Here is a 24,692-nt window from a genome sequence, read left to right as displayed (position 1 = left end):
AGCCAAAGCCCCTGTAGAATTATGTATTCTGTGGAAGTCAGACTTCCAGCTGCGTAACCAGGAAATGACTTTCTGTTGGTTGAAAATCACTAGGTAATAACTTCAGAGGCTCAGAGAAGCTGAGGTGCCCTCTGGCAGGAATGCTGTAGCTATTCTTTTCAAGCTGTGACCTTTTCTCAGCTTTTCTATTCTCTGCTGCCAAGCTCTACTAGTCATACGCTCAGACTTGTGTGGCGATTGTGCGCGTGTGTGTGTGCGTGTGTGTTTAAGGACGAGTTCCCTCCCAAGAGTGCAAAAAAAATCAAACTTGATAGAGTTTTTAAAAAAATCTTTAATACTTTTTAAGTGGTAATTTTTTACTTCCTCTGCCCGAAGATTCAAATTTTCTGAAGACAATGTGATTATTACATAGGAAAAGTTAGTATTTTTAAAAAATTTTCTCTACTGCTCAAAATACTGTGCAGATTTTTGCCCACCCTTCCCTATAGGTAAGCTAAAAATGTAACTGGAGAGGTGAAGAAAATCTGTACCTCCATACTACTCCCTCCATCCTTTTAAAATTTCTCATATCAATCGAGTCTTGAAGATATTTGCCAGTACTAACTAGGTATAAGGCATCGTGATAGACATTCACATATGTTATGTGTGGTAGGCTGAATAATGGCCCCCCAAAGATACCCACGTCTTAATCTCCCAAACCCATAAGTATGTTACACGTTACATAGCAAAAAAAGGCATTGCAGATGTGATTAAATTAAAGGCCGTGAGATGGGAGATTAGCCTGCATTATCCAGGCAGATTCAATGTAATCCCAATGGTCCTTATAAGAGAAAGGCAGGAGGGCTGGAGTCAGAGAAAGATATGTGATGATGGAAGCAGAGATCAGAGAGACCGAGAGGAAGATGATAGGCTGTTGGTCCTGAAGACAGAGGATGGAGCCACGAGCCAAGGAATGCAGAAGGCCTCCAGAAGCCAGAAAAGGCAGGGAAACAGGTTCCGCTCTAAAGCCTCCAGAGGGAGCACAGCCCAGCCAACCAACACATTGATTTTAGGATTTCTGGCCTCTGAAACTGTAGGATAATAAATTTGTGTTGTTTTAAGCCACTAAATTTGTGGTAATTTGTTGCGGCAGCAGCAGGAAACTAATAAAGTATTGGTTATGGGCTAAATTATGTGCCACCCCCCTCAAATTCATATGTTGAAGTCCCAACCCCAGTAACCTCAGAATGTGACTATACTTGGAGACGGGGTCTTTACAGAGGTAATCAGGTTAAGAGGAAGTCATTAGGATGGATTCCAATCCAATATGACTGGTGTCCTTATAAGAAGAGGAGATTAGGGCACAGATATGCACAGAGAAAAGACCACGTGAGGACACAAGGGAGAAGTCGGCCATCTACAAGCAGGGAAAGAGGCCTCGGAAGAAACCAACCCTGCCAAGAGCTTGGTCTCAGACTTCACCCCTCCAGAATTGTGAGACAACAAATTTCTGACAAATTGGCACTTTGTTATGGCAACCCTAGCAAACTAATACAATACGTCGTGTAATTCTGACAGCCACAGTTTACAATGAGAACACTGAGGCTCAGAGAGAAGGGGTAATTTGTTGAGGGTCCCAGAGTAGGATGCTCTTGAATTAGGCCCAAGTCTGCCTGCCTCCACACTGTTATTCTTGCTCCCATACCAACTGTTCACTCACTCACTCATTCACTCATGCCAGCTCCATGCCAGGCACTCGGGAACCATCAGTGAACGAAACAAAGACCTGAGCACATGTGGTGCTCACTTCCGGGAGCAGGAGGTGTTATAGGAAGAGGAGATGGCCATAAACAATAAACATCACAAGGAAGTACGCTGCATAACCCTGTATGATATGGGCATAGCTGCCCAAGAATCCAGCGTGTGTGAGGTATGGCACTCCACATGGCACAGGTGGGTACCCCACAACGGAAGCTATTAGCTACTATGCAGATCACTCCATCATCACACTCACTGTGCTATCTTTGCAGATATGACCGCTCCTTGCAAACATCCCCAAATGCCCACTTTTGACAGAAATTCCTCACTGTAGTCTTTGGAACCTGGAGATGAACAGCTGTGGGTGGCCTTGGTAAGCGAGGAGCCAAACTCTTTCCATGTATCCAGCACATCTTGTTTTCTGAATATGTCATCAAGAGCTTGACACCAACATTTAAAAGCAGCCCTAAAACAGAAACAGAGCATTTCTCAGTACATTTCCTGAGATCTGAGTTATTAAATCTCTCTTCCAAAAGGGAAAGCAAACGCACTGAAGAAACATTTTAATTAAAAGATTAGAGAGTGAATCTATACAATTTATTGCTCATAACCATTTCTCTCAGGTAGCATTTGATGAATAAAATGTAGTAATGGAATATTATCAAAGAACTAAAATTTATGAAAGACAATACTTTTTGAAAATAATTAAAATTTTTTTCAGGCAAAAAACATCATCCCTTATCCCTAAAATTCTACCTTTTCTTTTCTGCGAAGATGAGAAGACTTCCAAGTTCATGCAATGCCTGAACTTTAAGACTTCTTTGATTGCTGGCTTTGAGAACATCTGTATTTTTAATCAAGGGAAAGAACAAATGTCAGTTCCTGGAAAATATCTCCTCTATATTTGCAAGAATATTTAGACTGCATTATTCCTTAACTGTGTAGATAAGCAAACTTCAAGCTAATAGTGCCTTCAAATGTCACACAATATATACAGAAAGAGAGCAAACAACATACTATTTGAACATAGTGGAGTGGGAGACTAGATCTGAGAGAAAGGAAACGAGGTTGGGTCTAACAGGTAGGAACGTGGAGAAAGTGGAATAACCGTCAGGCAGGTAGAGATGGTCAAGAAGAGAAATTCAGAAAAGGTGTTTCAGAGAGAAAGGGCTGGGGATATATGGAAGTGACGTGCAGCTGGAGGCTGCTTCCCCTGGGAGGGTGAACAAGGCGGCGGTGGTAAGATTACAGAGGCATCCGTGTGCCTCAAGGAGAAATGTGGTCATTATTCCATAGCAGATGGGAAGCCTTGAAAGGTTTGTTTTTGAGCTGGGATGTGACAAGATCACAGCATAACAGATTTTTTCCTTTTAATTCAAATGCAAAAAAGCACATCTTTAATATCATCTGAATTTTTTTCCTTTCTTTTTTTTTTTGGTTTTCTGATGGATGGGTGCATTCAGGGATGTCTAGCAAAAAAACCTAACGAATGTGGCAGTGGTTTCTAATCAGGGCAGAACTGTCTCCTAGATGGTATCTGAGAAACCTGAAGGAAGGTTTGGTTAGTTGTCACAGTGGGGCATCTCCTGGTATTTCCTAGGTGAAGACCAGAGATACTGGATAGCCTGTAAGGCACAGAACCTTCCCCCACAGTCAAAACAAAGGTGAGAAACCTGTTTAGAATTGTCTGAGTCTAACATCTAACTTCATTTTACAACTAAAAAGGGTATTTTTGCATGTTTTCAAATGCTCTGAATTTCCAAAAAATGCAACCATCTACTGTAGTACTTTGTTTCTTTCAGAAGTTTACCTAGATTTATTTGACATTTCAGAAAACCACCATCACTAAAATTAACAGTGCTGATAGTACTTGAGTCCCCAATACAATACACCTGCTTCAGTCTGCATTCGTAGCTGTCACATCCAGGGGGATCCAACATACAGGATACCGGCATCTGATTTCTTCCCCATACCTTCTAGTGCCTGAGCGCTCAAGTGCCACAAATAGAGTCTTTTATTATAAAGCGATTTTGCTTTACTTATCCTTTATTTTATATTTAGAGCTTCATATTGATTTTTTTGGAAATAACATGTGTAGGAAGAATATATTAAATATAAATTTTACTTCAAGGAGTAAACGGGGAATTACAAGATGTCTGTTATAATAAAGGGGGATGCTGGGCCTGCAGCTTGGGTTGAGCACACACTGCTGAATTTGTAGAAAAGCCAAAGCAAGTGGAAAGACAAGGAAAATGGAATCAGTCTGGGCAGAGCAAAAGAACACGACAGTGGCCACATCCCGATAAGCGGTTCACAGATTCCATGAAAGGGGGATGGACAGGGGTGGCCTAGAGTGTCATCATAGGAACAGCCAGGCCGGGAAGGTGGGTAACCGGAGGGGCTGGAAGCAGCTCTGTCATTGCCTGTGAGGGCGCCATGAACAGATTCTATGTTCGAGCTCTTTCATCCTACTTCTAAAGTTAACATTTCAGCACCAAATGCAATCTCAACATTAACTCAGAACATCATACTGAAAATGAATACATCATGAATAAATATTACCAATAGTTTCATAATAAGAGGAAATTACGAGTCCCAGTTGTGAATAGGGCAGTTTGCTTTTCTCCACCGAACTAAAAACCCTGAAGTGCTCCTGAGAAAGGTCAGGGGGTGTCGGCATATGCATCTCTTCTGTTCCCAGGCAAAATTCCACCTTTCCAGTAGGAAATCTTGAATTGTTTACTCCTCCTTTGTCTCCTAAATTCATGGAAAAAAATTAAAAGGAAATTTTAAATGGAGAAAGAAGGGAAGTTGATGAGGAAGAAAACGGCAGAAGAAATGGAAAGGAGAAGCAAGGAAAGAGCTTGTGTAGCTGAGACTTACATGCAGTTTGAGTGACATCGTTTTGCTACACTTCATATGGAGAATCATCTCTGAAGAGCCCAGGTGTGCGTGGATGAGCTCTCCACTCCTGTCATTTCGTAAAGAACACTACAGAGGGGCAGTTTGCCAGAAAGGAAATGTTGAGATAATGCTTTACTTCTCTCGGGGATTGGTGGAAGTTACACGGTTCGGGTTTGCCTTTTTCTGAGAGCTTCCAGCAGTCAGATGTTAGCTGGCCTCTGGGGCAGAGACCTCTGGGACAGAAGCAACACATAGGTAGTTCTGACCCGAGGAAAAAAAATGGGAAAGAACCTGTCGCTTTATAAGATCAGAGGACACACAGAAAAAAAAGAAAAATATTCTAGAGGAAGCAGTCAAAAGCTGCAAAGAAAGAGAAGCTAACATGGATTTTGAAGTCCCCGGCCCGAGGACTGGGAATAAACTGCTGAGAGTATTCTGTACCAGGTGAGATTTACAGTGAGTTAGTGTAACCCATTCTTCAGGACTGTAATTGATTTTTTTATTCATGCCCTTAACCATTATTAACGTATGCCATAATTGAAAGAAATTCAAACATGCTCTGGAGGGCTAATTGAATGTGAGTCTGCAGACAATACAACCAAAGACTGTGGGTACCTGTCATGGCAAGTGCTCTTTTTTGGTGGGGGGCAGGGAGCAGCCACAACAAATACATACATACATATATCCACGCATAAATCAAACTTCTGTCAGCGGTTGTAAGAAAAACTTGGTCAAATTTCTACAAGATCAGTTCCATGAACATTAACATCTTAGGTATAAGTTTAAATCTATTTTTAATAACTTTAAAATATAATTATGTTGTCTCTTAAGTTTATTCTTTAAGCTAATTTTTATTATTGTGATAAATTTGAACAGCAAGGATCATAAACATAAATTAGGATTTGAACAACTTTTAAATAACCTAAGTATAGATAAATTCAGGCTTTTTCCCAGCCTAAGTTTGAGTACACGCTCCCTCTCTGAGGTTACCACTTCACTGCTCCCAGCTCTGCTTTTGACTGAGTTACCAGATCAAGAGATGTTGAGAAGGGAGAAAACAGATAAATGTAATATAACCAATGAGAGTGAACATCTTGTTTTAAGCTAAAAGGACTCTCTAAGATCAAAATCTATGGTATTAATAAGAAATCTTGTTGATGCTTATATTAAAATGCATCCATTTCTTTGACATTGATAAAGTAGCGTTTTGGTAAAAAGTTCTAGTTAGTTCAGTATGAATCGACTCCTCTACTTATGAAAATAAAACAAGACTATACTTGCAAAGAAAACGGTAAGAGCGTAGATGTACAGAATCAAAAAATGAACAAATATTGTTTTTGTATCTACTCTACTCAAGGGAATATAGTAGTTTTAGAGAAAGCATAAAAGCAGATGAGTGAGATGGTGCCTTGGGTGGAAAAAAGTGTGAGAGGGAGAGAGAAGATGTGACCCACTAGACAAAAAGAAGAAAGTGAAAGGCGGCTGGGAGTGGCCATGTAAGTGGGCAAAGGAGGAGCCTATGGCAGAATATGGTAGATCCACAGGGTGGCAACTCCACATAAATAAAAAAGGATACAGAGCAAGTATTTTACCTTGTGTCTGTGCGAGAAATAACGAAAGCAACTTTCTGCTGTGTCGGATTGATCTGTTATGATATTTGGATTTTTCCAAGGTCTCTCTAAAACATCTCAAAGTGTCTGTCACATCCACAGGCACACAGACGAGCTCTTTGGCGTGGTTGTATTCTGAAAGGAGAGGGGAGAGGAACGCTGGGGATGAAACGCTGCCGCAAGCCAACTAGTAGCAAAGACTTCCTAATTCAGAGAATTTCTTGGTCCCCAACTAAAGCTGCTAAATTCAAAGCCCCCAAGTGTGCAGCAGGTGTTTCAATGTTCAGATCAAAATTTTGTGTTTTTTTGGCATATCTGACAGTTCTTTAAAAAAAAAAAGGAAAAAATCTAGAAAACTTTTGATTCTTATGAAATGCAAATAACTTTAGATCTTGCCAATTTTCCTTACGAAGGCTCCTACCTTTTCTTTTGCTGATCATAAAAGATGAAATAATCTACACCTTTCCAGCAGCCTCTTCAAAGCAAAGGTGCCTTAGGAAAGAGACGAAAGGAGGAAACAAAGAAGCTTGGAGATGGGCAACTGCCCTCTGAGGAGAAGGCAAAGACAGGTTTCTAACATTGGAGGATGCAGAGGAAAGGAAGATGGGGTCATAAGGGGTGTGGAACTGAAACACAGTCCTGAAAAGTGGCTGGAAAGGGAAGATAGTGGCAGAGTTGTTGTGAGGTCTCTGGAGAGGAAGTGGAGGTCCAGGAATTAGGCTGCAGGTTTGGGGCACACACTATAAAGCAGGCAGGCGAGAAAGGAGAGTCACAGGCTTCCAACTGAATATCAAAGGGATTTACTTCTTCAACAAGTTCAACAGGTCGAATGGCCCCTGTAAAATCTGAGGTCTGGACAGTATGGGGCTGGAAGAGGTTAAGAGGTATGACACGACCTTCGCCCTGGAGAGTTCACAGTCTAGCTGAAGAAATGAAGCATCCTGCCCTGGAGCATTAACGTCACAGTTAGAGAGAGTATCTGGTTACATGCTAAAATGAGGGAAGGAGAGAAGAGAGAGATCAGTGAAGAGAGGGAAAGATGAGCAGGAAAGACTTCGTGGGAGAGAAGATATGTCAGCCGTGTCTTAGAGGATAGGGAAGATTTGAGTAGGAAGAAAGAAGGAAGGGGTTTCAGATAGTTACAATAGGAACAGTTGAAGTTGACTGAGCTTACACTATGCCAGGAACTATTCTAAATAATTTATTGTGATAACCTTGTCGAATTGTAACAACCACCACAAGAAGTACGTACCATTATATCCTGACTTTACAGATGACGAAAATAAGGCAAAGGGAAGTCTCGTAGCTTCCCTTGGGTCACAGAACTAGTTTGTGCAAGGAGAGGTATGGAAGCACGAAGAGGAGTGGGGACTCAGCGCACAGTAAGATGACATGGCCAGTCCTTTGAACAAAGAAGGGTGTGCCACAGGCCTGAAGCTCTCACTGAGTAAGTGGCCTTCATCGTCTTTAATGAGGAGCCAAGGAAGGGTTTGAGCAGAACTCTGAGAGAAAGAGGTTGGAACTTTAGGAAGAGTTAGCTGACAGTTGTATACACAGCAGACTGCAATAGAAAGAGGTTGGAGCTTTAGGAAGAGTTAGACGACAGTGGTATACACAGCAGACTGCAATAGAAAGAGGTTGGTGGCTGAGAGACTGTGAGGCTACAACACCACCAACATTGTGTGATTTGAACCCAACGAAGGTAGTAGCAGTGGGAACGAGGGAGGGACACAGGGAATGCTCCAATGTTACAGGTAACAGGAAAGTGGTTAATTGGCTGCGAGGTAAAGAAAAAAAGGGGGTGGGAATTACCTCTTTTCCATCTTTTCAAGGCCAATGAACTTGCTTCCTACCTCATTGGAAAAAAACTGGAGCAATCCACGGAGAGTTTCTGCAAGTCTCACCACCATATCCACCCAGCCCCCAGCACCTGTGCCCCATCTACACCTGAAGGGCATCTGTCCAGCAGTTCTCTCCCTCTCCAAATCATCAATTTCTCCCTCTGCTGAATCATTCCTAACAGAATATTTTGCTGTTTTTCTCCTATCTTTAAAAAAGTTTTAAATTTAAAAAAACTCTACGTTCACAGCAGCAGTTTTTTTGTTTTTTTTTTTTTTGAGGAAGAGTAGCCCTGAGCTAACAGGTGCTTCCAATCCTCCTCTTTTTTTGAGGAATACTGGCCCTGAGCTAACATCCGTGCCCATCTTCCTCTACTTTATATGTGGGATGCCTACCACAGCATGGTTTGCCAAGTGGTGCCATGTCCGCACCTGGGATCCGAACCGGTGAACCCCAGGCCGCTGAAGCAGAATGTGTAAACGTAACCACTGCGCCACCAGGCTGGCCCTGCAGCATTATTCACAATAGCCAAGACATGGAAACAACCTACGTGTCCATCAGCAGATGAACGGATAAAGAAAATATGGTATATACATACAATGGAATATAATTCAGCCATTAAAAAAGAAGGAAATCCTGCCTTTTGCAACAACATCGATGGACCTTGTGGGCGTTATGCTAAGAAATATAGGTCAGACAAAGACAAAAACTATATGATCTCACTTACATGTGGAATCTAAAAAAATCAAACTCATAGAAACAGAGAACAGATTGGTAGTTGCCAGAGATGAGGTGTGGGGGGGTAGGTAAAATGGGTAAAATTGGGCAAAAGGTACAATCTTCCAGTTATAAGGTAAATAAGTTCTGGGGCTGTAATGCACAGCATGGTGACTATATTTAAATTTCTAAAAAAGAAAAAAATTTAGAAATCTTTCTTTTGACCCTTCTTCCCCTCAAGCTACCATCCTATTTCTCTGCTCCATTTTACAGCAAAACTCCAAAAAATTCTATATTCATTGTTTCTCATTCTCTCGTGAACCCACTTAGATCAGGTTTTCCCCCATCATTCCACCCCAAGGATCTTCATGTGGCTAAATCTAGTGTTCAGTTTTTAGACTTTATCTCACTTAAATTTTCAGCAGCATTTGACCCAGTTAATAACTCCCTCCTCCTTCAAATACTTCCTTCTTTGGCTTAAAAGTCCTTTTCCAACCTCACTGATCACTCCTTCTTAGTCCTCTTTGCTAATTCATCCTCATCAACCCTACCTCCTAATACTGGAAAACCCCAGGTCTCAATCCTTAGGCTGCCTCTCTTTTATTCTTAATTTATACTCACCCCCTTGATGATTTCATCTAGTCTCATAGTTTTAAAGATCATCTATATGCTGGTGGCACCCAAATTTATATCTCTGGCCCCAACTCTCCTGAAGTCCAGACTCTTTTATCCAAAGGTCTACTCTGCTGTGCATCCAATAGACATCTCAAATTTAACAGGTTCGCAATTGATTTCCTAATCTTTCTTCCTAAACCTGTTCCTCCCATAGTCTTTCCCCATCTTATTAAAGGGTGGTTCCATTTTTCCAGTTGCTCATGCCAAAAGCTGAAATCGTCCTTGACTCCTCTTCTTCTCTCATGCCCCAAATCAAATTTACAGCAAATCCTATATGCTCCTCCTTCAAAAATATCCAGTATCCCTTCCACTATGTTCTAAGACTTCATCATCTCCTTTAGAATTACTGCAGTCACCCTCCTAACCAGTCACCCTGTTTCCACTCTTTCCACTCCTACTATGTGCTCTTAACACAGGAACCAGGGGGCTCCTTTTAAAATTAAGTTATCTCATGCCACACCTCTGCCCAAGACCCTCCATTGGTGCCCTCATCACCTAGAGCAAACACCAAAGCCCTGAAAAGACCTGTAAGGCCCTACATGAACTGGCGCCCCATGACCGCTCTGAGCCCCTCTCTTACTATTCTCCCGCTCACTCCCTCCCACACCAGGCATACTTCCACCTCAGGGTCTTGCCACTAGCAATTCTTGTTGGTCCAGAACATTCTTCCCTCAAATAGCCCCATGTCTTGCTTCCTCAGCTCCTTAAGATTCTTGCTTAACTGGTAACTTCTGAGGAGGCCTTCCTTGATCATTCTATTTAAAACTGTAACACTCCCCCCTCCCGACTTCTCTCTGTTCCGTAGCGCTTACCATCTTCTGACACACTATGTGTTTTACTTGTTTATGGATTGTCTCCTCCCACTAGAATGTAAGTTCCACAAGGGCAGGGATTTTTGTCCATTTTGTCCACTGCTATAACCCCAGACCTATGAAACTGCCTGTTACATGGTATGTGCTCAATAAATATACATTAAATGAATGAATGGCAAAGCTAAATGGCTGGGATAAACTTTACTAATAATCATTTCTATAGATCTTAATCTCAATCGATCCTCACAGCACCTTACAAACTAGTGAGGGTAGATATCACTCACATTTTACAAAGGAGGAAAAGTAAACTTGAGGGACAACAACTTGTTTTAAGCCCATATAAGAGATAAGAGAGAGAAACAATGCTCAAGTTCAGGGACTTTCCCAGACAGTTTGCCAAAGAGCATCAGATCTTGGGTAACAGACAACGAGCCAGATTTAAGGCCTGCTAATTTAGGCACAGAGACACTTTGAGAACAGGACAGGAATAAGCTCAAGAAAAGTCAAAGAGAAGAAGCCTGGGGTCCTTGTGAGCCCAGGGAGGTCCTGATGGAATTAGTAACATGGTTACACTCTATGGCCATAGAGACAACATCTTTCATTATACCCTAATGTCCAGAAATCTTAGAGGTTCTAGTCAAACCAGGAACATGGCCACATTAAGAGATGCACTTGCCCCTCCAGCACACTCACTCTTGACACACTTCACCATCACACATTTAAAGAGCGTCAGATACTTGGGCCACAGTGGCTCTTATTAACTCCCCGGGAGCTCTCACTGCTCTGCCCTACCAATTTCACTCTCTTGTCCACTCCAATCTGTCTCCACCACCTTGCTCCCTCAATTCCCCTCTCCTCTAAGCCATACCCAGCCCTGCATGATTCCCCGAGAAAGCACATCCCTGCTCCTCCTTATGCATAACATCCTGAAGATTATAGATTTCTGCTCTGTTTTTTCTTGCAAGAATTCATGAGCTTGACTTTCATCTTTTTCTCCTTAGAGAGTGAGATCAGGGAAAGAAGTTAAGTGAGCAAAGGAAAAGGGGGAAGCTGGAAGCCCTTACATATTAATATTTGGAGAAAGTTACTTTCTCTAGGCCTTAATTTTAAATATCTGTTAAAATTGGGATGATAATATTTACCTCTGAGGGCAATTGTTTGGGACCGTGGGTGAAGTGTCCAGCACAGTGCCTGGCATGGAGGAGGTTTTCAATAGATGGAGGCTCACAGATTGACCATTAGTTGTATATTCTTAAAATATATATTAAGCACCTACCAGTATGAGGCACCATGCTAGGCACTAAAGAGATACAGGTGAACAGAACAGACACACTCCCTGCTCTCACAGAGCTTACATTCTAGAATAAAAACCACAAAGGCACGCCAGCGATGGGGGGCAATAATGGAGACAGGAGGAAGGGGAGCTATTTGTCATCTTTAAGACATAGAGTCTGAATAAAATCACCCTGCTACTTTTATCAAATATCTGCTTATATGTTATTCCTCTTTGTTTTTGTCCTAAACTATATTTCACTTTCTTTTTTTACCTTTTTCAAGCCCTAGCAAACTTTTTTCTTGTGGTCTAATTAGAGTTCTGTTGGTATTTTTGCGGCTGTCTACATGAGATAAATGATGCAAAGCAATGAGGAAATATCATTAGCTTTGGAGGCCTTACCCTGACATCTCTGCCTCAAGGGGGTTCCTCTCTGAAAACTTCCATGGATAATTCAAGAAGCTCTTTCAAAGGCACTAATAGCCTCAATGGTTTGAAATAGGTCAGAAGAAGAGGAGGAGGAGGGAAGGAGGAGGAAGGGGAGAAAAAAGAAGTTACTATGTCTCTCATTGTACCAATGTAGACATTAGAACTGAAAGGCCAATGACTCCTGAGAGATGGGTCCACCAATGAAGGCTTCCCAGGAGTGACAGGAAATTTGGGCTGCCTTCTACACACTTGGTCACATCAATCCAAGTGCCCAGTGGTGGTAATAAAGCACATCTGCCAAAGAGTTATAAACTCCAACATAGCTAAAGACTGAATAACCCTCTCAAGAGCTTAAATACCAATCAGGTCAAAACTGAAGAAAGAGAACTCAGACAGAAAGCAAAAGTGGCTGCAATAAAAGGCATATCCATAGAGTTCTCTCCCCTATGAAGCCTGACAAGCAGGCAGGTTACTCATCCAGACAAAAAGTAATCTGTAAAGTGAGGTATTCTCACTTCTCCAAATCCTACAGAGACCTTATCAAATTACATATGCATTATTAAATAGTTAGAGGGAGAATAGAATGCTTTCAAATAATGAGAACACCAAATGTTCCTAGGCACTGGGGCATTACAATATCTGTTCTGAAGAATTAAATGTTCAAGGATTATCACCAAATGCCAAAAGAAAATTTACGATGTTCTAAAGCAGTAATCTGGTGTGGAAACCATGGGGAATACACGTGGTCTTTTAAAAGAACTGCAAACATGTCATGGTGACATGCATAAGATCCAACATGCTCATAAACATGTTAATGTTCTGAGTTCAGTATATTGAAAACAACTTAGCATCCTAAAAGTTTGCCAAATAAGCTCAAAAGTGTCAGCCAAAGTACGCTCCTAGTCACAGAGGTCCTGGAGTCTTATAAAGAGCTCTAAGTTGGATGCCAAGATTTTAATGATAATGGCTCAATGTAAAACCTATAATTAGTAACAGGATCATCTAAAAATTACCATGCCAACACAATAAGTCAGAATAAAGTATCTGTCTCCCCAAGACCACTGATACATAGCAAATTTTTTCTCGAGTGCTGTGAATTAAGGCAGAGTCTAAGCTGGAAGGGCCAAATGGTGAACAGGCCTGATAGCTCAGTGAAGCACACTTGGGTGGAGCAATCAAACAGAGTCTGAATCACAGTTCCACTACTTACTAGTGACGTTTGATTTTCTCATCTGTAATGTAAGCATGACAATATCTACCTCCTAATACTATAAAATGTAAAGAAGCTAATGGTTATAAGGTGCTAAATAAAGTGCCTGGCTGAATTAATTATTACTGCCATTACAATATATTTTAGACTTTATCCATTCAAATATTCCCACTCTAATCATTGCTCAAACTGGCTGAACTTCCACCACTGTTGAGAATCAACCCAAAGGATCACTATTGCATGATTCCACCTCCCTTCCTTTCTGTCCCACCACTCACCACCTTGCCTGTCCAAATGTAACTTTAACAACAGGCAACCCAAGTACTTTTCTGCCATATTGCACCCTTCATCAATAAGCATCTATCGGTCACACACGTCTAGAATTTTGCTAGGTATGTTTTTCCCATCCCTTAGATGCTACTCATCATTTTGATAGTAAGCATTTTTGATACATTTTCTCGCATTTCTTCCCAGCCTTGTTTAGGATGGAGGGTATAATATATATCACATTCTGAGTTACAGATCCCAAATTGGGGGATCTCCAGAGGTTTGACAGACGAGATCAAGAAAAGGAAAACACACCCAGGAAGAATCACACTCTTGATTGGGACTAGTCACATGTGATTGACCACAGGAAGGCAGTCCTCCCATTGTTTACTGAATATGATGGGATAATTTGATTTATCATTGGCAAGTTCATGGTCACCAACCTCACTCAGTGGTGCCCTCTACACTGCTCTGAAGCCCTTCTATCTTCCCTTCTCTCATTTTCCTCAGTGGCCAGTCCACTCTTTCCATCCCTCCTGAAATCTCCTACACTGTCAAGCTTGGCTATGCTCTCCACCCCCTGCTTTATTAAGAAAATCTCCAGCATGCAACGAGAACGCCTTCAACTTCTACCTTTACCACCTACAAACTTGCCTGCACTTGGGCCTATTGTCTGCTCCTTCCTTTCTGCCCTAGCAGCGGGGGTGTTCCATCCTCCTCTCTAAGGCTAATTCCCCTGGATCCCATTCTCTGCCTGGTTTCTCCTCAATTTCTTTGCCCTACCAAATATCTTTCTCTCCTGTCTCTAAGCACTCCCTCTCTACTGGCTCCTTCCATTTAATATAGGAAGAGGCTCCTTTTCTTCTATTAAAAACAGACAAACAAAACAAAGCCCCTGGATCTCTCCTCAGCTCCACATTTCCTTCTAGCTGCCTCTGCCTCTCTCTCTCTTGTCTCTGCTAAGCTTTCTGAAAGGCTATTCTCTGTTCCACGACTCTGTGTGGGCACAGTTCAGCACAATCGCACACACCGCTCAAAATACTTCTACTCCCCTCCCCACCATTTCTTTGAAGCTACTCTTGTTAAGGTCACAAAGTCACTTATTTGACAAATAGATAGTGAGTTCCTACTATGTATCAGACACTGACGAAGTTCATTTCAAAAATATCATTGAACAAAACAAGGATCCTTGCCCTTGGAGAGCTTATGTTGTATCAGAGGAGACAGACTAGTAATCAATAAATACAGTAAAGAACTAAGTTATACAATATGACAGACGGTGGTAAGTGATTCAGAAAAAAGAAAACATTTAGCAGAGTAAAGGGGAACTGGAGGAGGCAGGCAGGGTGCAGTTTTAAACAGAATGGTCAGAGTAAGCCTCCTGAAACAGATGAGATGTACACAAAGACTTAAGGGAGGTGAGGGAGAAGCATATCATACAGACGCCCGGATGCGCGAGGAGCATTCCAGGAAGGGGAAAACAGCTAGAGTAAGGCCTGAAGGAGAGGGTGTCACAGCAAAAAGGGCAATGACAATGACCTCCCAAATACAATAGACAATCGGTCCTCATCTTACATGACCTCTCTGACTGTTGACTGTCTCATCTTCCTCAATGTCTCTCTTGTCTCGGCCTTGTTTCTACCCATCATGTGCTGTACCTCTCAGCCCTTCGACCACTCCCAATCTCTTTCAGATTCTGCTCTTCCTCTGTTTGCTCCTGTGACAATCATGACAGCTCTTCACATATTCTGCCTCTTTATCCTCAGGGCACAAAGTAGGATCACACTTCCCTACCCCTTTTCACTTAGATGTGGTCATGTGACTTTGGCCAATGAAATGTCAGCAGAAGGGATAGTGTCACTTTCAAATAGCAGCTTTAAAAGCCAGTGCATAATTTATATATATCATGAATATAAAATTATAAAATATAAAAAAGAATATAAAATACATTCTTTTTCCTGCCTGAACAATGGAGACAATAACAAACCTACCTCATTAGGTGATTGTAAGCTAAAATTCACAATGCACTTATGAGTGCCTACCGTCCAATGCATAATAACAATTCTATTATTGGGCTGTTATAATAATTAAATGAGACAATCCATGTAGACCCTTTAGCATAAAGCCTCTAGTATGTGCATATGTAGTCTGGATTCAAAGGTTGTGCTCTTAACCATTTACAACATGCCTCTCAGTAAGGCTTCCTAGAGGGTAAATCAGTGTCCTGTTTCTTGCCTTGGAAACAATCATGGAAGCCTGTGTCAAGATGGAGATTCCATCAACCCACAATGAACAGCAGCTTAGCAGTCAACCTCATTTAACACAGTAGCACTGGGAAAAACCAGATTTGCCCTCACGTCAAGGCAATGGGATTTGGGGATGGCTTGTTACTGCTGCACGGCCTAGTTCATATTGACTGATATGGCTTCCAAGGTGAGGCCATCCTCAGGTCTACACTCCACAAAACCCTCCCTGGGTGACTTCATACAAGCCCCTGATTTCAACCACTACCAATATATTGATGACTGAAATACAAATCTCTGCTGAGTGCCTCACAAGTATATCCTACTATATACCAGCTCATTCCACTTAGCGATCATCCAGGGAACTCGAACGCAGTAACTCCCAGGTAACCTTCTCCTCTGATCTGCCCCTCCCTTCCATTTTCCTGTAGGGTGAAGACACCACATCCATCTAGCCACCCAAGCCAGAAATCAATGCAACTTGGACTCCTCCCTTCCTCATCTACCCAGCACAGAACACAGTCCTGTGGGCTTCAGCCTTTCTCTCCCATCCGTCCACTCCTCTGTTCCCACCACCTAAGTCCAGGCCCTCATCCTGTCTGTAATACACAAGTCAGGAGGAGCTGCTCCCCTGTTTCCATGCGGTCTCCTTTCAATCGATTCCCCATACTGCTGCTGAAGGTTCTTTCAAGAACATAAATAGGATCATTTCACTTCCTTCTTTAAATCCTTTTAACTAGCTCCCCTCAGCTCTCCAGATAAATCTGAATCTCTTTATCCTGCCTTCTAAGACCCTTAATTATCTAACTCCTGCCAACCTTTCCAACCTCAGCTTTTGCCTTTCCTTTTACCTTAGCCCCACTAAATTACTTGCAGTCTCTCAAAAGCGATGCTAGTTGTTAACTATTATTGTTTACAGCAGCAGTAGTCATAATGTTACAGATCTTATCACTCTATCCTATAATCTCTGGTTTATTTATCAGTCTCCTTCAATGAGTTGTAAACTCCTAGATAACAAATCTTTAGTCTCATTCATCTTTGTTTTCTCAGTACCCAAGACAGCACTTAACAAGTGTTACTCAGTAAATGTTTGCTGAATGACTGAACAGCTGCCTGACTGACTCAAATGAATGAATGAATGAAAGATTACATACATACACACATACATACATAAAATGAATAGATAAATGAAAGGATCCTAACACTTCAAGGGGAAGACTTGCATTTCTTTCTTGTACGAGAAACACACACAAGAAAAGTGCAATTGAGAAAAGGCATTATTTCCATTTTCATCTTTTTCCATTTCCTCATTCCCTCTGGCTGCACTGCCAAAATATTCCAAGAGGGCTCATTAGCTAAAAGCAAAGGGGTCATGACCTTCCCAAATCTTCTCCTGCACTCTTGTTGAAAGACTGACAACTTCACCGTGTTAAAGCCAATATGAGAACAATCTGTATTGATTATGGAAGTGGAAGTTATCATGGGAGTCAAGACAGAACTAAGAAAATAGCAAAAGGTCAATCTGAAGAGTTCCCAAGAAAGATAAAAACAGGGAAACTGTACAAACAGTCTTTTTCCATCTTTATTTTTTCTCATTAATTTCCTTTCTCCTTCTTTTATTTGCCTTCTTTAATTTACAGATTAAATTAATAAAGACGTGCTTTAATTTCCCTTAAATGACAATTTTAGCAACATAAGACAGTAAAAATCAAATGGATTATTTTCAGTCAAATAAACCTGCAAAAGAGATTTTGCAAACATTTTAATTATGGGAGATTTGACATGCAGAACACAACAGCAAACCTTGCTTTAAAAGAATTTCAAGCTAAAATTGTTTCTGACCTGAATAGATAAGCTTTCTTAGGAAATCCGTGGAGTTCCATCTATCTGTCACTACAGGGGCTGGATTAATCTCGAGCTGCTTCCCAATGAAATTTCGGCAGGTTATCTTACAAAGGAAAGATGAAAACAAATATTACTCAGGTATTTATAGCCAAAAATTTAGTTTACTTGAAATGTTTATCTTATTTCTCATTTGTCAAAAGAATAGATACAAAAGGATGCTATGAATAAATTGCTAGCAGAGCAGCCTTCAATCACGAGAACTTTAGAGAAAAAAGTGGCTACCTAATTTTTCATATTTCTTTTATACAACACAGCTGGAAGGGCATTATGCACATTATGTAGAGCAATTAGAATTTGATTTTCTGATATTCTATAAACTTGCTAGTCTAAATATATCTTCCATTATGTAAGTGAAACATATTTAAAATATAGGCTGCTTTTCCAGTGGCAGATTTTTCTACCCTACTCCTAATTAGTGCAATTTAAACTTCCCTGGTGAGGTTTTTCAGAACTAACTTCTGTAGTATTTTAAAAATTTACTTTCCAACAGACAGTTGAGTCCTAAAATTATAAAATAGCTGAAAACAGCATTTTCAGCCAGAAGGAAATTCTTTTAAAAGGTCTAAGATGCTCTTCTTTCTGTTTCTCCACTCCCACTCCTTGAACGAACCTATTGCCCAAAATGGAGCCCCCCTTGAACCCCAGGCTGATGTAGATGCTGCTTCTTTATCGTCTCTTGCAGGTGCTTCCACAATGAGATGTAAACACATTCTAATAAAACGCAAATTCCTTCCTGCAGCCTAAGAGTGTCCTACTTGACCAGTCCTTCCCACCTCTCCAGCTTCAGTAAACAATCTTTACTGAATATGTATCATGTGGCAGGCACTGCTCCAAGCTCAAGAATGATACGGCAGAGAACAAAGTAAACAAGAATTCCTATTCTTACGGAATTTATTCTAGTGGAAGTAGAGAGACAATAAACAAAATGGAAGAGTACATTATGGAGTGTATTAAAGAGTTATAAATGCTATAGAGAGAAATAGAGCAAACGGGAACATAATTTCAAACAGGGTGGTGGGGAAGGTCCTCACAGAGAATGTGACATTTAGCAAAGAGCGGAAAAAGGTGAGACAAAATCAATGTGGATATTTGGGGTAGAAGCATTCCAAGAAAGGGAACAGCAAATGCAAAGACCCTGAGGCCGGAAGTCTTAAAGAACAGAGCAACTGAAACCTGCAGAGGAGTAACAGGAGACGAGTTACTGGAGATCACAGGGGAATAAGTTATACGAGGCATTAAACCCGCGATAAGGATGTTCACTTTAACTCTGAATCAGATGGGAAGCCACTGCAGCGTTTAAAGAGGAGGAATGACATGGTCTGACTTAGGTTTGTAAAGGGTCGTTCTATCTGCTGCATTGAGAACAGACTCTAGGCTGGAGGCAGGGGTTCAGGGACGCTGGAACCAAGAAAACCAATTAGGAAGTCATTGCATTAATCCAAGCAAATGTAACGATGGCTTGGATCAGAGCAGCAGGGGTAGAGGCAGTGAGAAGTGGTCAGCTTCTGAATATATTTTGATATATTTGGTAACCAATTTGAAGAGGACTGCAAAGGCAAGAGAGGAGTCAGGGATATCTCCAAGTTGTCTGATCCGAGCAGCTAGAGAAACAAGGTTGTCATCAATTGAAGTGGGGAAGACTTGACAGAACAGGTTTGTTTGAGATGTGCTAAATTTGAGAAGGGTATGAAACATCTAAGAGATGATATTGATTGCGCAGGAGATGGTTTTTTGATGAGTCAACTTGGTCAGGTTACACTATGAGGACGAAAGGGAGGGAGGCGACCATTTTGTAGCATTCACACACCTCATCCCAGTTATTCAATCCACCAAAAATCTAGGTGCTGCTGTGAAGGGATTTTGCACACACAAATTAAAGTTCCTAATAAACTGACTTTTAGCTAGAGAGTTTATCCTCGGTGGGCGTGACCTAATCAAGTGAATCCTTGACATGCTGGCAGTCTCCAGACTCCAAACTCCAAATAGCACCCAGGTTTACAACTGTTCTTTTCCCACTGGATCCTCCCTCACTGACTGTCTATGGATAACAGCTTCTGGCCACACCTGTAGGGTTCCTTCCTGCTCACCATCCTGACTGCCTACCCTACAGATTTTGGACTTGCTAAGCCAGGCCCAACAATCACATAAGCCAATTCTTGATAGATGGATAGATTGACTGATTGATTGATTGATAGGCAGATCTTTCTAGCTCTGCTCTTCTGATTAAACCCTGACTGATAGGGGCACAGAATTCAGGAGAAATATCTAGGCTGGAGATGCAATTTCGATAGTCATCATCATAAAGATAGTACTCAGAGCCACAGACTGAATTAACTCACCAAGGCAGAGCGTGTGGCTAGAGAAGACAGGAGGACCAAGAACAGAGTCTCGAGACACAGCAACAGTAAGACATTGGGGAGAAGAGGAAGGAGCACCAAAGAACACTCAGAAGGAGCAGCCCCTAGGTTCACCCTCCCCCTTGTCTGCGACACTGCAGGATTCTGGTCTTCTTTCTGTCCCATCTCAGAACCCTCATCCTTGTTCTTGCAGTGGGCAGGAATGCTCTTTCTCACTGTATGGCTGGCCTCTTCTCATCCAACGTTTCCATCTCCAGGAGGCCTTCTTGATCCCCTTACTAAAGTTCCACCTCCCTTCCCCGCCTATCTCTAGCTCATTGACCTATTTTATCTTCTTAAGAGAACTTGGAATGATCATAAGTCTTTTTATTTATCTGTTTACATGTTTATTATCTGGTCCTTCCTCCACCCCTCTGAAATTAAACTCCAGAAAGCAAGAACTCAGACTGTATTCTCTCTACATAGAATATGCAGGAGGCAAGAATACGCAGAGGCCATAAGGACCCTATGTGAGAAGAAGAAAATGGAGTCCTCGATGGGCGGCTGCAGCTCCACAAGCACAGACTGGGGTGGGGGACAGGGACTGGGTTTCAGCCCTGGTGTACGTCAGGGGCCCTTGGGCAGGACACAGACTGTACAAGTGTACACAACGGCTCTGATAGGAGGTAGTCAATACATTTCTATTAAATTAATAAACGAGAGAATTTACTTATCTCTTTCCTCTACCCAGCTCAAAGCTGCACCATAACTTTCACAGGCCTTAGACACTTTTGCCTTTGTGGGCCCACGCCTCCATAAAAAATATTAAAAATTATATTTTATGATTATTTGGTATTAATACAAATATATTAATAGTAAAAATTAAAACATTTTCTTTGACCTAAAACTTACATTTTTCTTCTTATTTAAAAAAAAATTAAAACATTGAGTGGGCCCCTAAAAAGTGTTGTGGCTCCAGACCCTGTCCCCACCGTGCCTAATGGATAAAGCAGCCTTGGTCTGAATATAAGTTTCTTGTGTACAAGGACTTAATGTTTTTTCACCTGTATCTGGAAAATGCTGGCACACGACAGGGTCTCAATAATGGTTGTTGATTTGGATGATAAATGCCTAGTGAAAATAACAACACTTACCTGATTCCTAAATCCTCATATTTTATATGTGTACTAATAAGAAATCACAACAGCATGAATAATAGGGCCAAGCTTACCTTCTCTTTGTATTCAGCCTCATATCTTACACAGGGCTGTTGGGTAATATCTGGGCCCTTGAACTTGGATATTCTTAGAAGAAGCTGGCGCTGTGCATACACAAGAAGTGGTGTCACTTGCTCCGTATATCTCTCACTAGACAGGGGTAAAAATACATTAAAAAGCAAACATTAGTTAAAACACATTTTTTTCCACGAAGCCTGTCACTTTTAATTGCCTTTACAGCAGTACTTACTGTGAAACTGTATTGAACTGAATGGCAAGTGATACCAACGTTTCCCATTTTTCCACTTGATACAAAACTTCCAGGGATTTTAATACAAAGTCATGGATCCACTTCAAATCAACCACATTCACATCATCCAAAGGATGCTCAAAAGTAAGGCTAGAACCACCGTTATCATTTTTAATATTTCCATAGCAGCTTGGAACACTGAACTCTCCATTTTCTTCAATAATCTGCAAGTAGCACATTGAAAAAGAATTTGTACAATCTCAGATTTTACTACATGTTTTGTCTGAAAATTGAATGTGATAGATAAAAATATAACATGGAATAGAACTGAACAGAAAAATATTAAAATGCTTTCATTATGCAAATCTAAGCTTGATAATGCTATCCAACAGAACTTTCTGTGATGATGGAAATGTGCTATATCTGGGCTGTTCAATATAGTAACCAATAAGCACATGTGGATACTGGGCTATTAAAGTATGACTAGTGCAACTGGATTTTTCTTTTTCTTTTTTGTTTTTTAGGAAGATTAGCCCTGAGCTAACATCTGCTGCCAATCCTCCTCTTTCTGCTGAGGAAGACTGGCCCTGAGCTAACATCCGTGCCCATCTTCCTCTACTTTATATGTGGGATGCCTACCACAGCATGGCTTGCCAAGAGGTGCCATGTTCGCACCCGGGATCCGAACCGGCCAATCCTGGGCCACTGAAGAGGAACGTGTGCACTTAACCGCTGCACCACTGAGACGGCCCCAACTGGATTTTTAATTTTGTTTAATTTTAATTAATTTAAGCTTCAATCTAAATAGCCACATATGACTAGACATTACCATATTAGCACAGACTGAGGTCTATATTTCTTGATAAACAGTTACCATCTATTTAAGTAAAGATATTAAACCAATAAGGTAAAGTTTTGAGGAAAAATACATTTTAGTATACACAAATAATTGTCTCCCTAATACATGGGTTACATTCATCAATTTGTAGAATAATAAGTCCCATTCCCTGACGTAAAGGTCAAACCTATGAGAGGGAAATCTGGAAAACCCTCTTTTTGCCTAAGTTAAAGAGTTACTCCATAACTAGTGTTCATTTCCCTTGAGTCTCTGATGCATTTGTGTATACTCCTAGAAATTCTTGAGGCAAAGCAAAGCCTCTTGGTTCCACCTCTGGCCTAAGCTGCAGCCCAATAGACCATTGGGTAACTCAAGTCCAGCCCCTCGTAACTGGAGTTCCATTAAAGGTAACCCAGGAATAGGGGAGGGAAGGTATTGACAAAACTAGAAGATAAACATCCCCTCTAACAAGATTCATAGTCCTTGAAGTTGGAAGAGACCGTGGAGGTCATCTGGCTGTGAAATGCCATATGCATACCTGAAGTCAGGCTGTGAAGGTGTGAATAATAGTATGACATATGTGACCTATGAGAATTTGCCTCCTTAGCACAGCGCCTGGCACGTGAGTCATGCTCAATAAAGGGTAGTTGCCATTTTACTGATGTTATGAGCTCCATCGCTGTGATCCACTAATTCCACAGTAAGATTTCCAGCAGCACAGATCTGCGTGAGGGAATATCTCCGTTCCCTTGAACTCAGGTTTCCAAGTAGAGGCACTCCTGACCTTTACTAAATCCTCTTGGTGAGTGTGGAAGAAATCAAACCAACCCACTCAACCCTTCCTGGGTGAATGCTCCATCAGAGCCTGCCTGCCTACAGGATCACACAGTCTTCTGTTGGACACTGATAAGTTTCCTGGGCCAGACCGAAGTAAGTTTTCCAGGCCCTCCCTGAAGAAGAGGGGTGTCTGCTATCAGTTAGTCATGCCTATGGCTATGTGGTAAGTTTCTTTCTGGGATGAAGGATAAGGAAGCCCTCTGTGGTTACTATATCTTCCAACAAAGCTTTCATCAACCACAAAGCTGACATTGTATCTCCAACTGTCTTATTCAGTACCCATCTCCCAATTAATTCCAACCCAAGAGAGGGAAAAAAAGAAAGAGCATTATCTATTCACTTCCTAATTTTGGTAACATTATCTAACAGCATTGACAAATAAACAGGACTGGCATTTGGGGATCAAAATAGTATATGGAGAGTGAGGTTTCTGGCATGGTCAAGAACAGAGTCCTTTTCTGTAAATTGTTGGTTGGATTTAAATGCTTCATCTGATTCCAGTTCGATTTATCTTTCTGGCAAGTATACCTCATAGGTGTTGCTCACCCTCCAATTAACTCATTAAAGATTGCAAAATCCTTATATTCTAATTTCAACATCTTTTCTTCATTTATTACCTGAATACTCTTATAAATAAAAATTTCACTTCAACTATTTGGTTATCCTCAGGTTTAGTTCATATAGGAAACTTAATCAGCTTTTTCTTTCTCAAGGAGCCCTGTTTCCTTTAGTGAGAAATGATTTTTAGAGAACAAAATCTGGGTGCTAGGAGTTGCCATTCCTTTTTGAGCCCTTTGAACTGCTTTGGCACCTTTGTAAAATATTCACCAAATGTATGGATCTATTTTTAGACTCTCTATTTATTCCATTGATATATTTCTTTCTTTACACAAATATCATACTCTCCTAATGACTATACTGCTACTAAGCCTTGAAATTAAGCAGTGAGGTCTCCAAATTTATTCTTTTAAAAGATTTTTTTTTGGCAATTCACATTTCTTTGCTTTTGCTTACAAATTTTAGAATAAACCATCAATTTATACCCCCAAAAATGCCTGTTTGAATTTTCATTGGGATTGGACTCAAAGACCAAATTGGAAGCAAATGATATCTTAACAATTAACAATATTAAGCCTTCCAGTATAATATATCTCTCAATTTAGGTGTTCTTTAATTTTTTTCTGCAAGGTTTTATAATTGTCAGTGTAGAAATCTTGCATAGGTTTCATTAGATATATTCCTAGATATTTGATCTTTTAAATGGTAATATTTTTTAAATTTCATTTTCTAATTGTTTCCTGCTACTATATAGAAATATAACTTATCTTTGTATATTGACCTTGTATGATGCTACTTTATTTATTAGTTCTGGTAGTTGCTCTTTAGAGTCCTGAAGAGTTAGGATTTTCTGTGTAAAAACTCTTATTCTTCCTTTCCAATCTGTGTGCCTTTTGTTTTGTTATCTGTCTTCTGTACTTGTCAAGATCTCTGGCATGATATTGAATATAAGCAGTATGAGCAGACATTCTTGCTTTGATCCCAATCTTAGAGAGAAGCTCACAATATTTCACCACTAAGTATGATGTTAGCTGT

The 24,692-nt window shown here is 40.9% G+C and overlaps 1 protein-coding gene across 12 annotated transcripts in view; it reads right to left on the bottom strand.

The window, feature by feature from the left end:
- Positions 1-24,692, bottom strand: part of CFAP54 (cilia and flagella associated protein 54) — a 301,315-nt gene that overhangs the window by 129,004 nt on the left and 147,619 nt on the right. For all 12 annotated transcript variants that reach the window (XR_011433771.1, XM_023631775.2, XM_070254526.1 and 9 more), the window contains 7 exons: positions 21,425-21,648; positions 21,189-21,324; positions 17,559-17,664; positions 6,234-6,386; positions 4,300-4,494; positions 2,494-2,581; positions 1,994-2,203 (listed from right to left, as the gene is read on the bottom strand). Coding sequence is in view for 11 of the 12 variants with exons in the window: in XM_023631775.2 (XP_023487543.2) it covers positions 1,994-2,203; positions 2,494-2,581; positions 4,300-4,494; positions 6,234-6,386; positions 17,559-17,664; positions 21,189-21,324; positions 21,425-21,648 (1,112 nt within the window). In the remaining variant the exon portion in view is untranslated. The remainder of the gene's footprint in view (positions 1-1,993; positions 2,204-2,493; positions 2,582-4,299; positions 4,495-6,233; positions 6,387-17,558; positions 17,665-21,188; positions 21,325-21,424; positions 21,649-24,692) is intronic.

Source organism: Equus caballus, chromosome 28 (assembly GCF_041296265.1).
Source record: "Equus caballus isolate H_3958 breed thoroughbred chromosome 28, TB-T2T, whole genome shotgun sequence".
Classification (NCBI taxonomy): Eukaryota; Metazoa; Chordata; class Mammalia; order Perissodactyla; family Equidae; genus Equus; species Equus caballus.
Note: the sequence above shows the minus strand (reverse complement) of the source record. Positions and strands in the feature narration are given on the sequence as shown.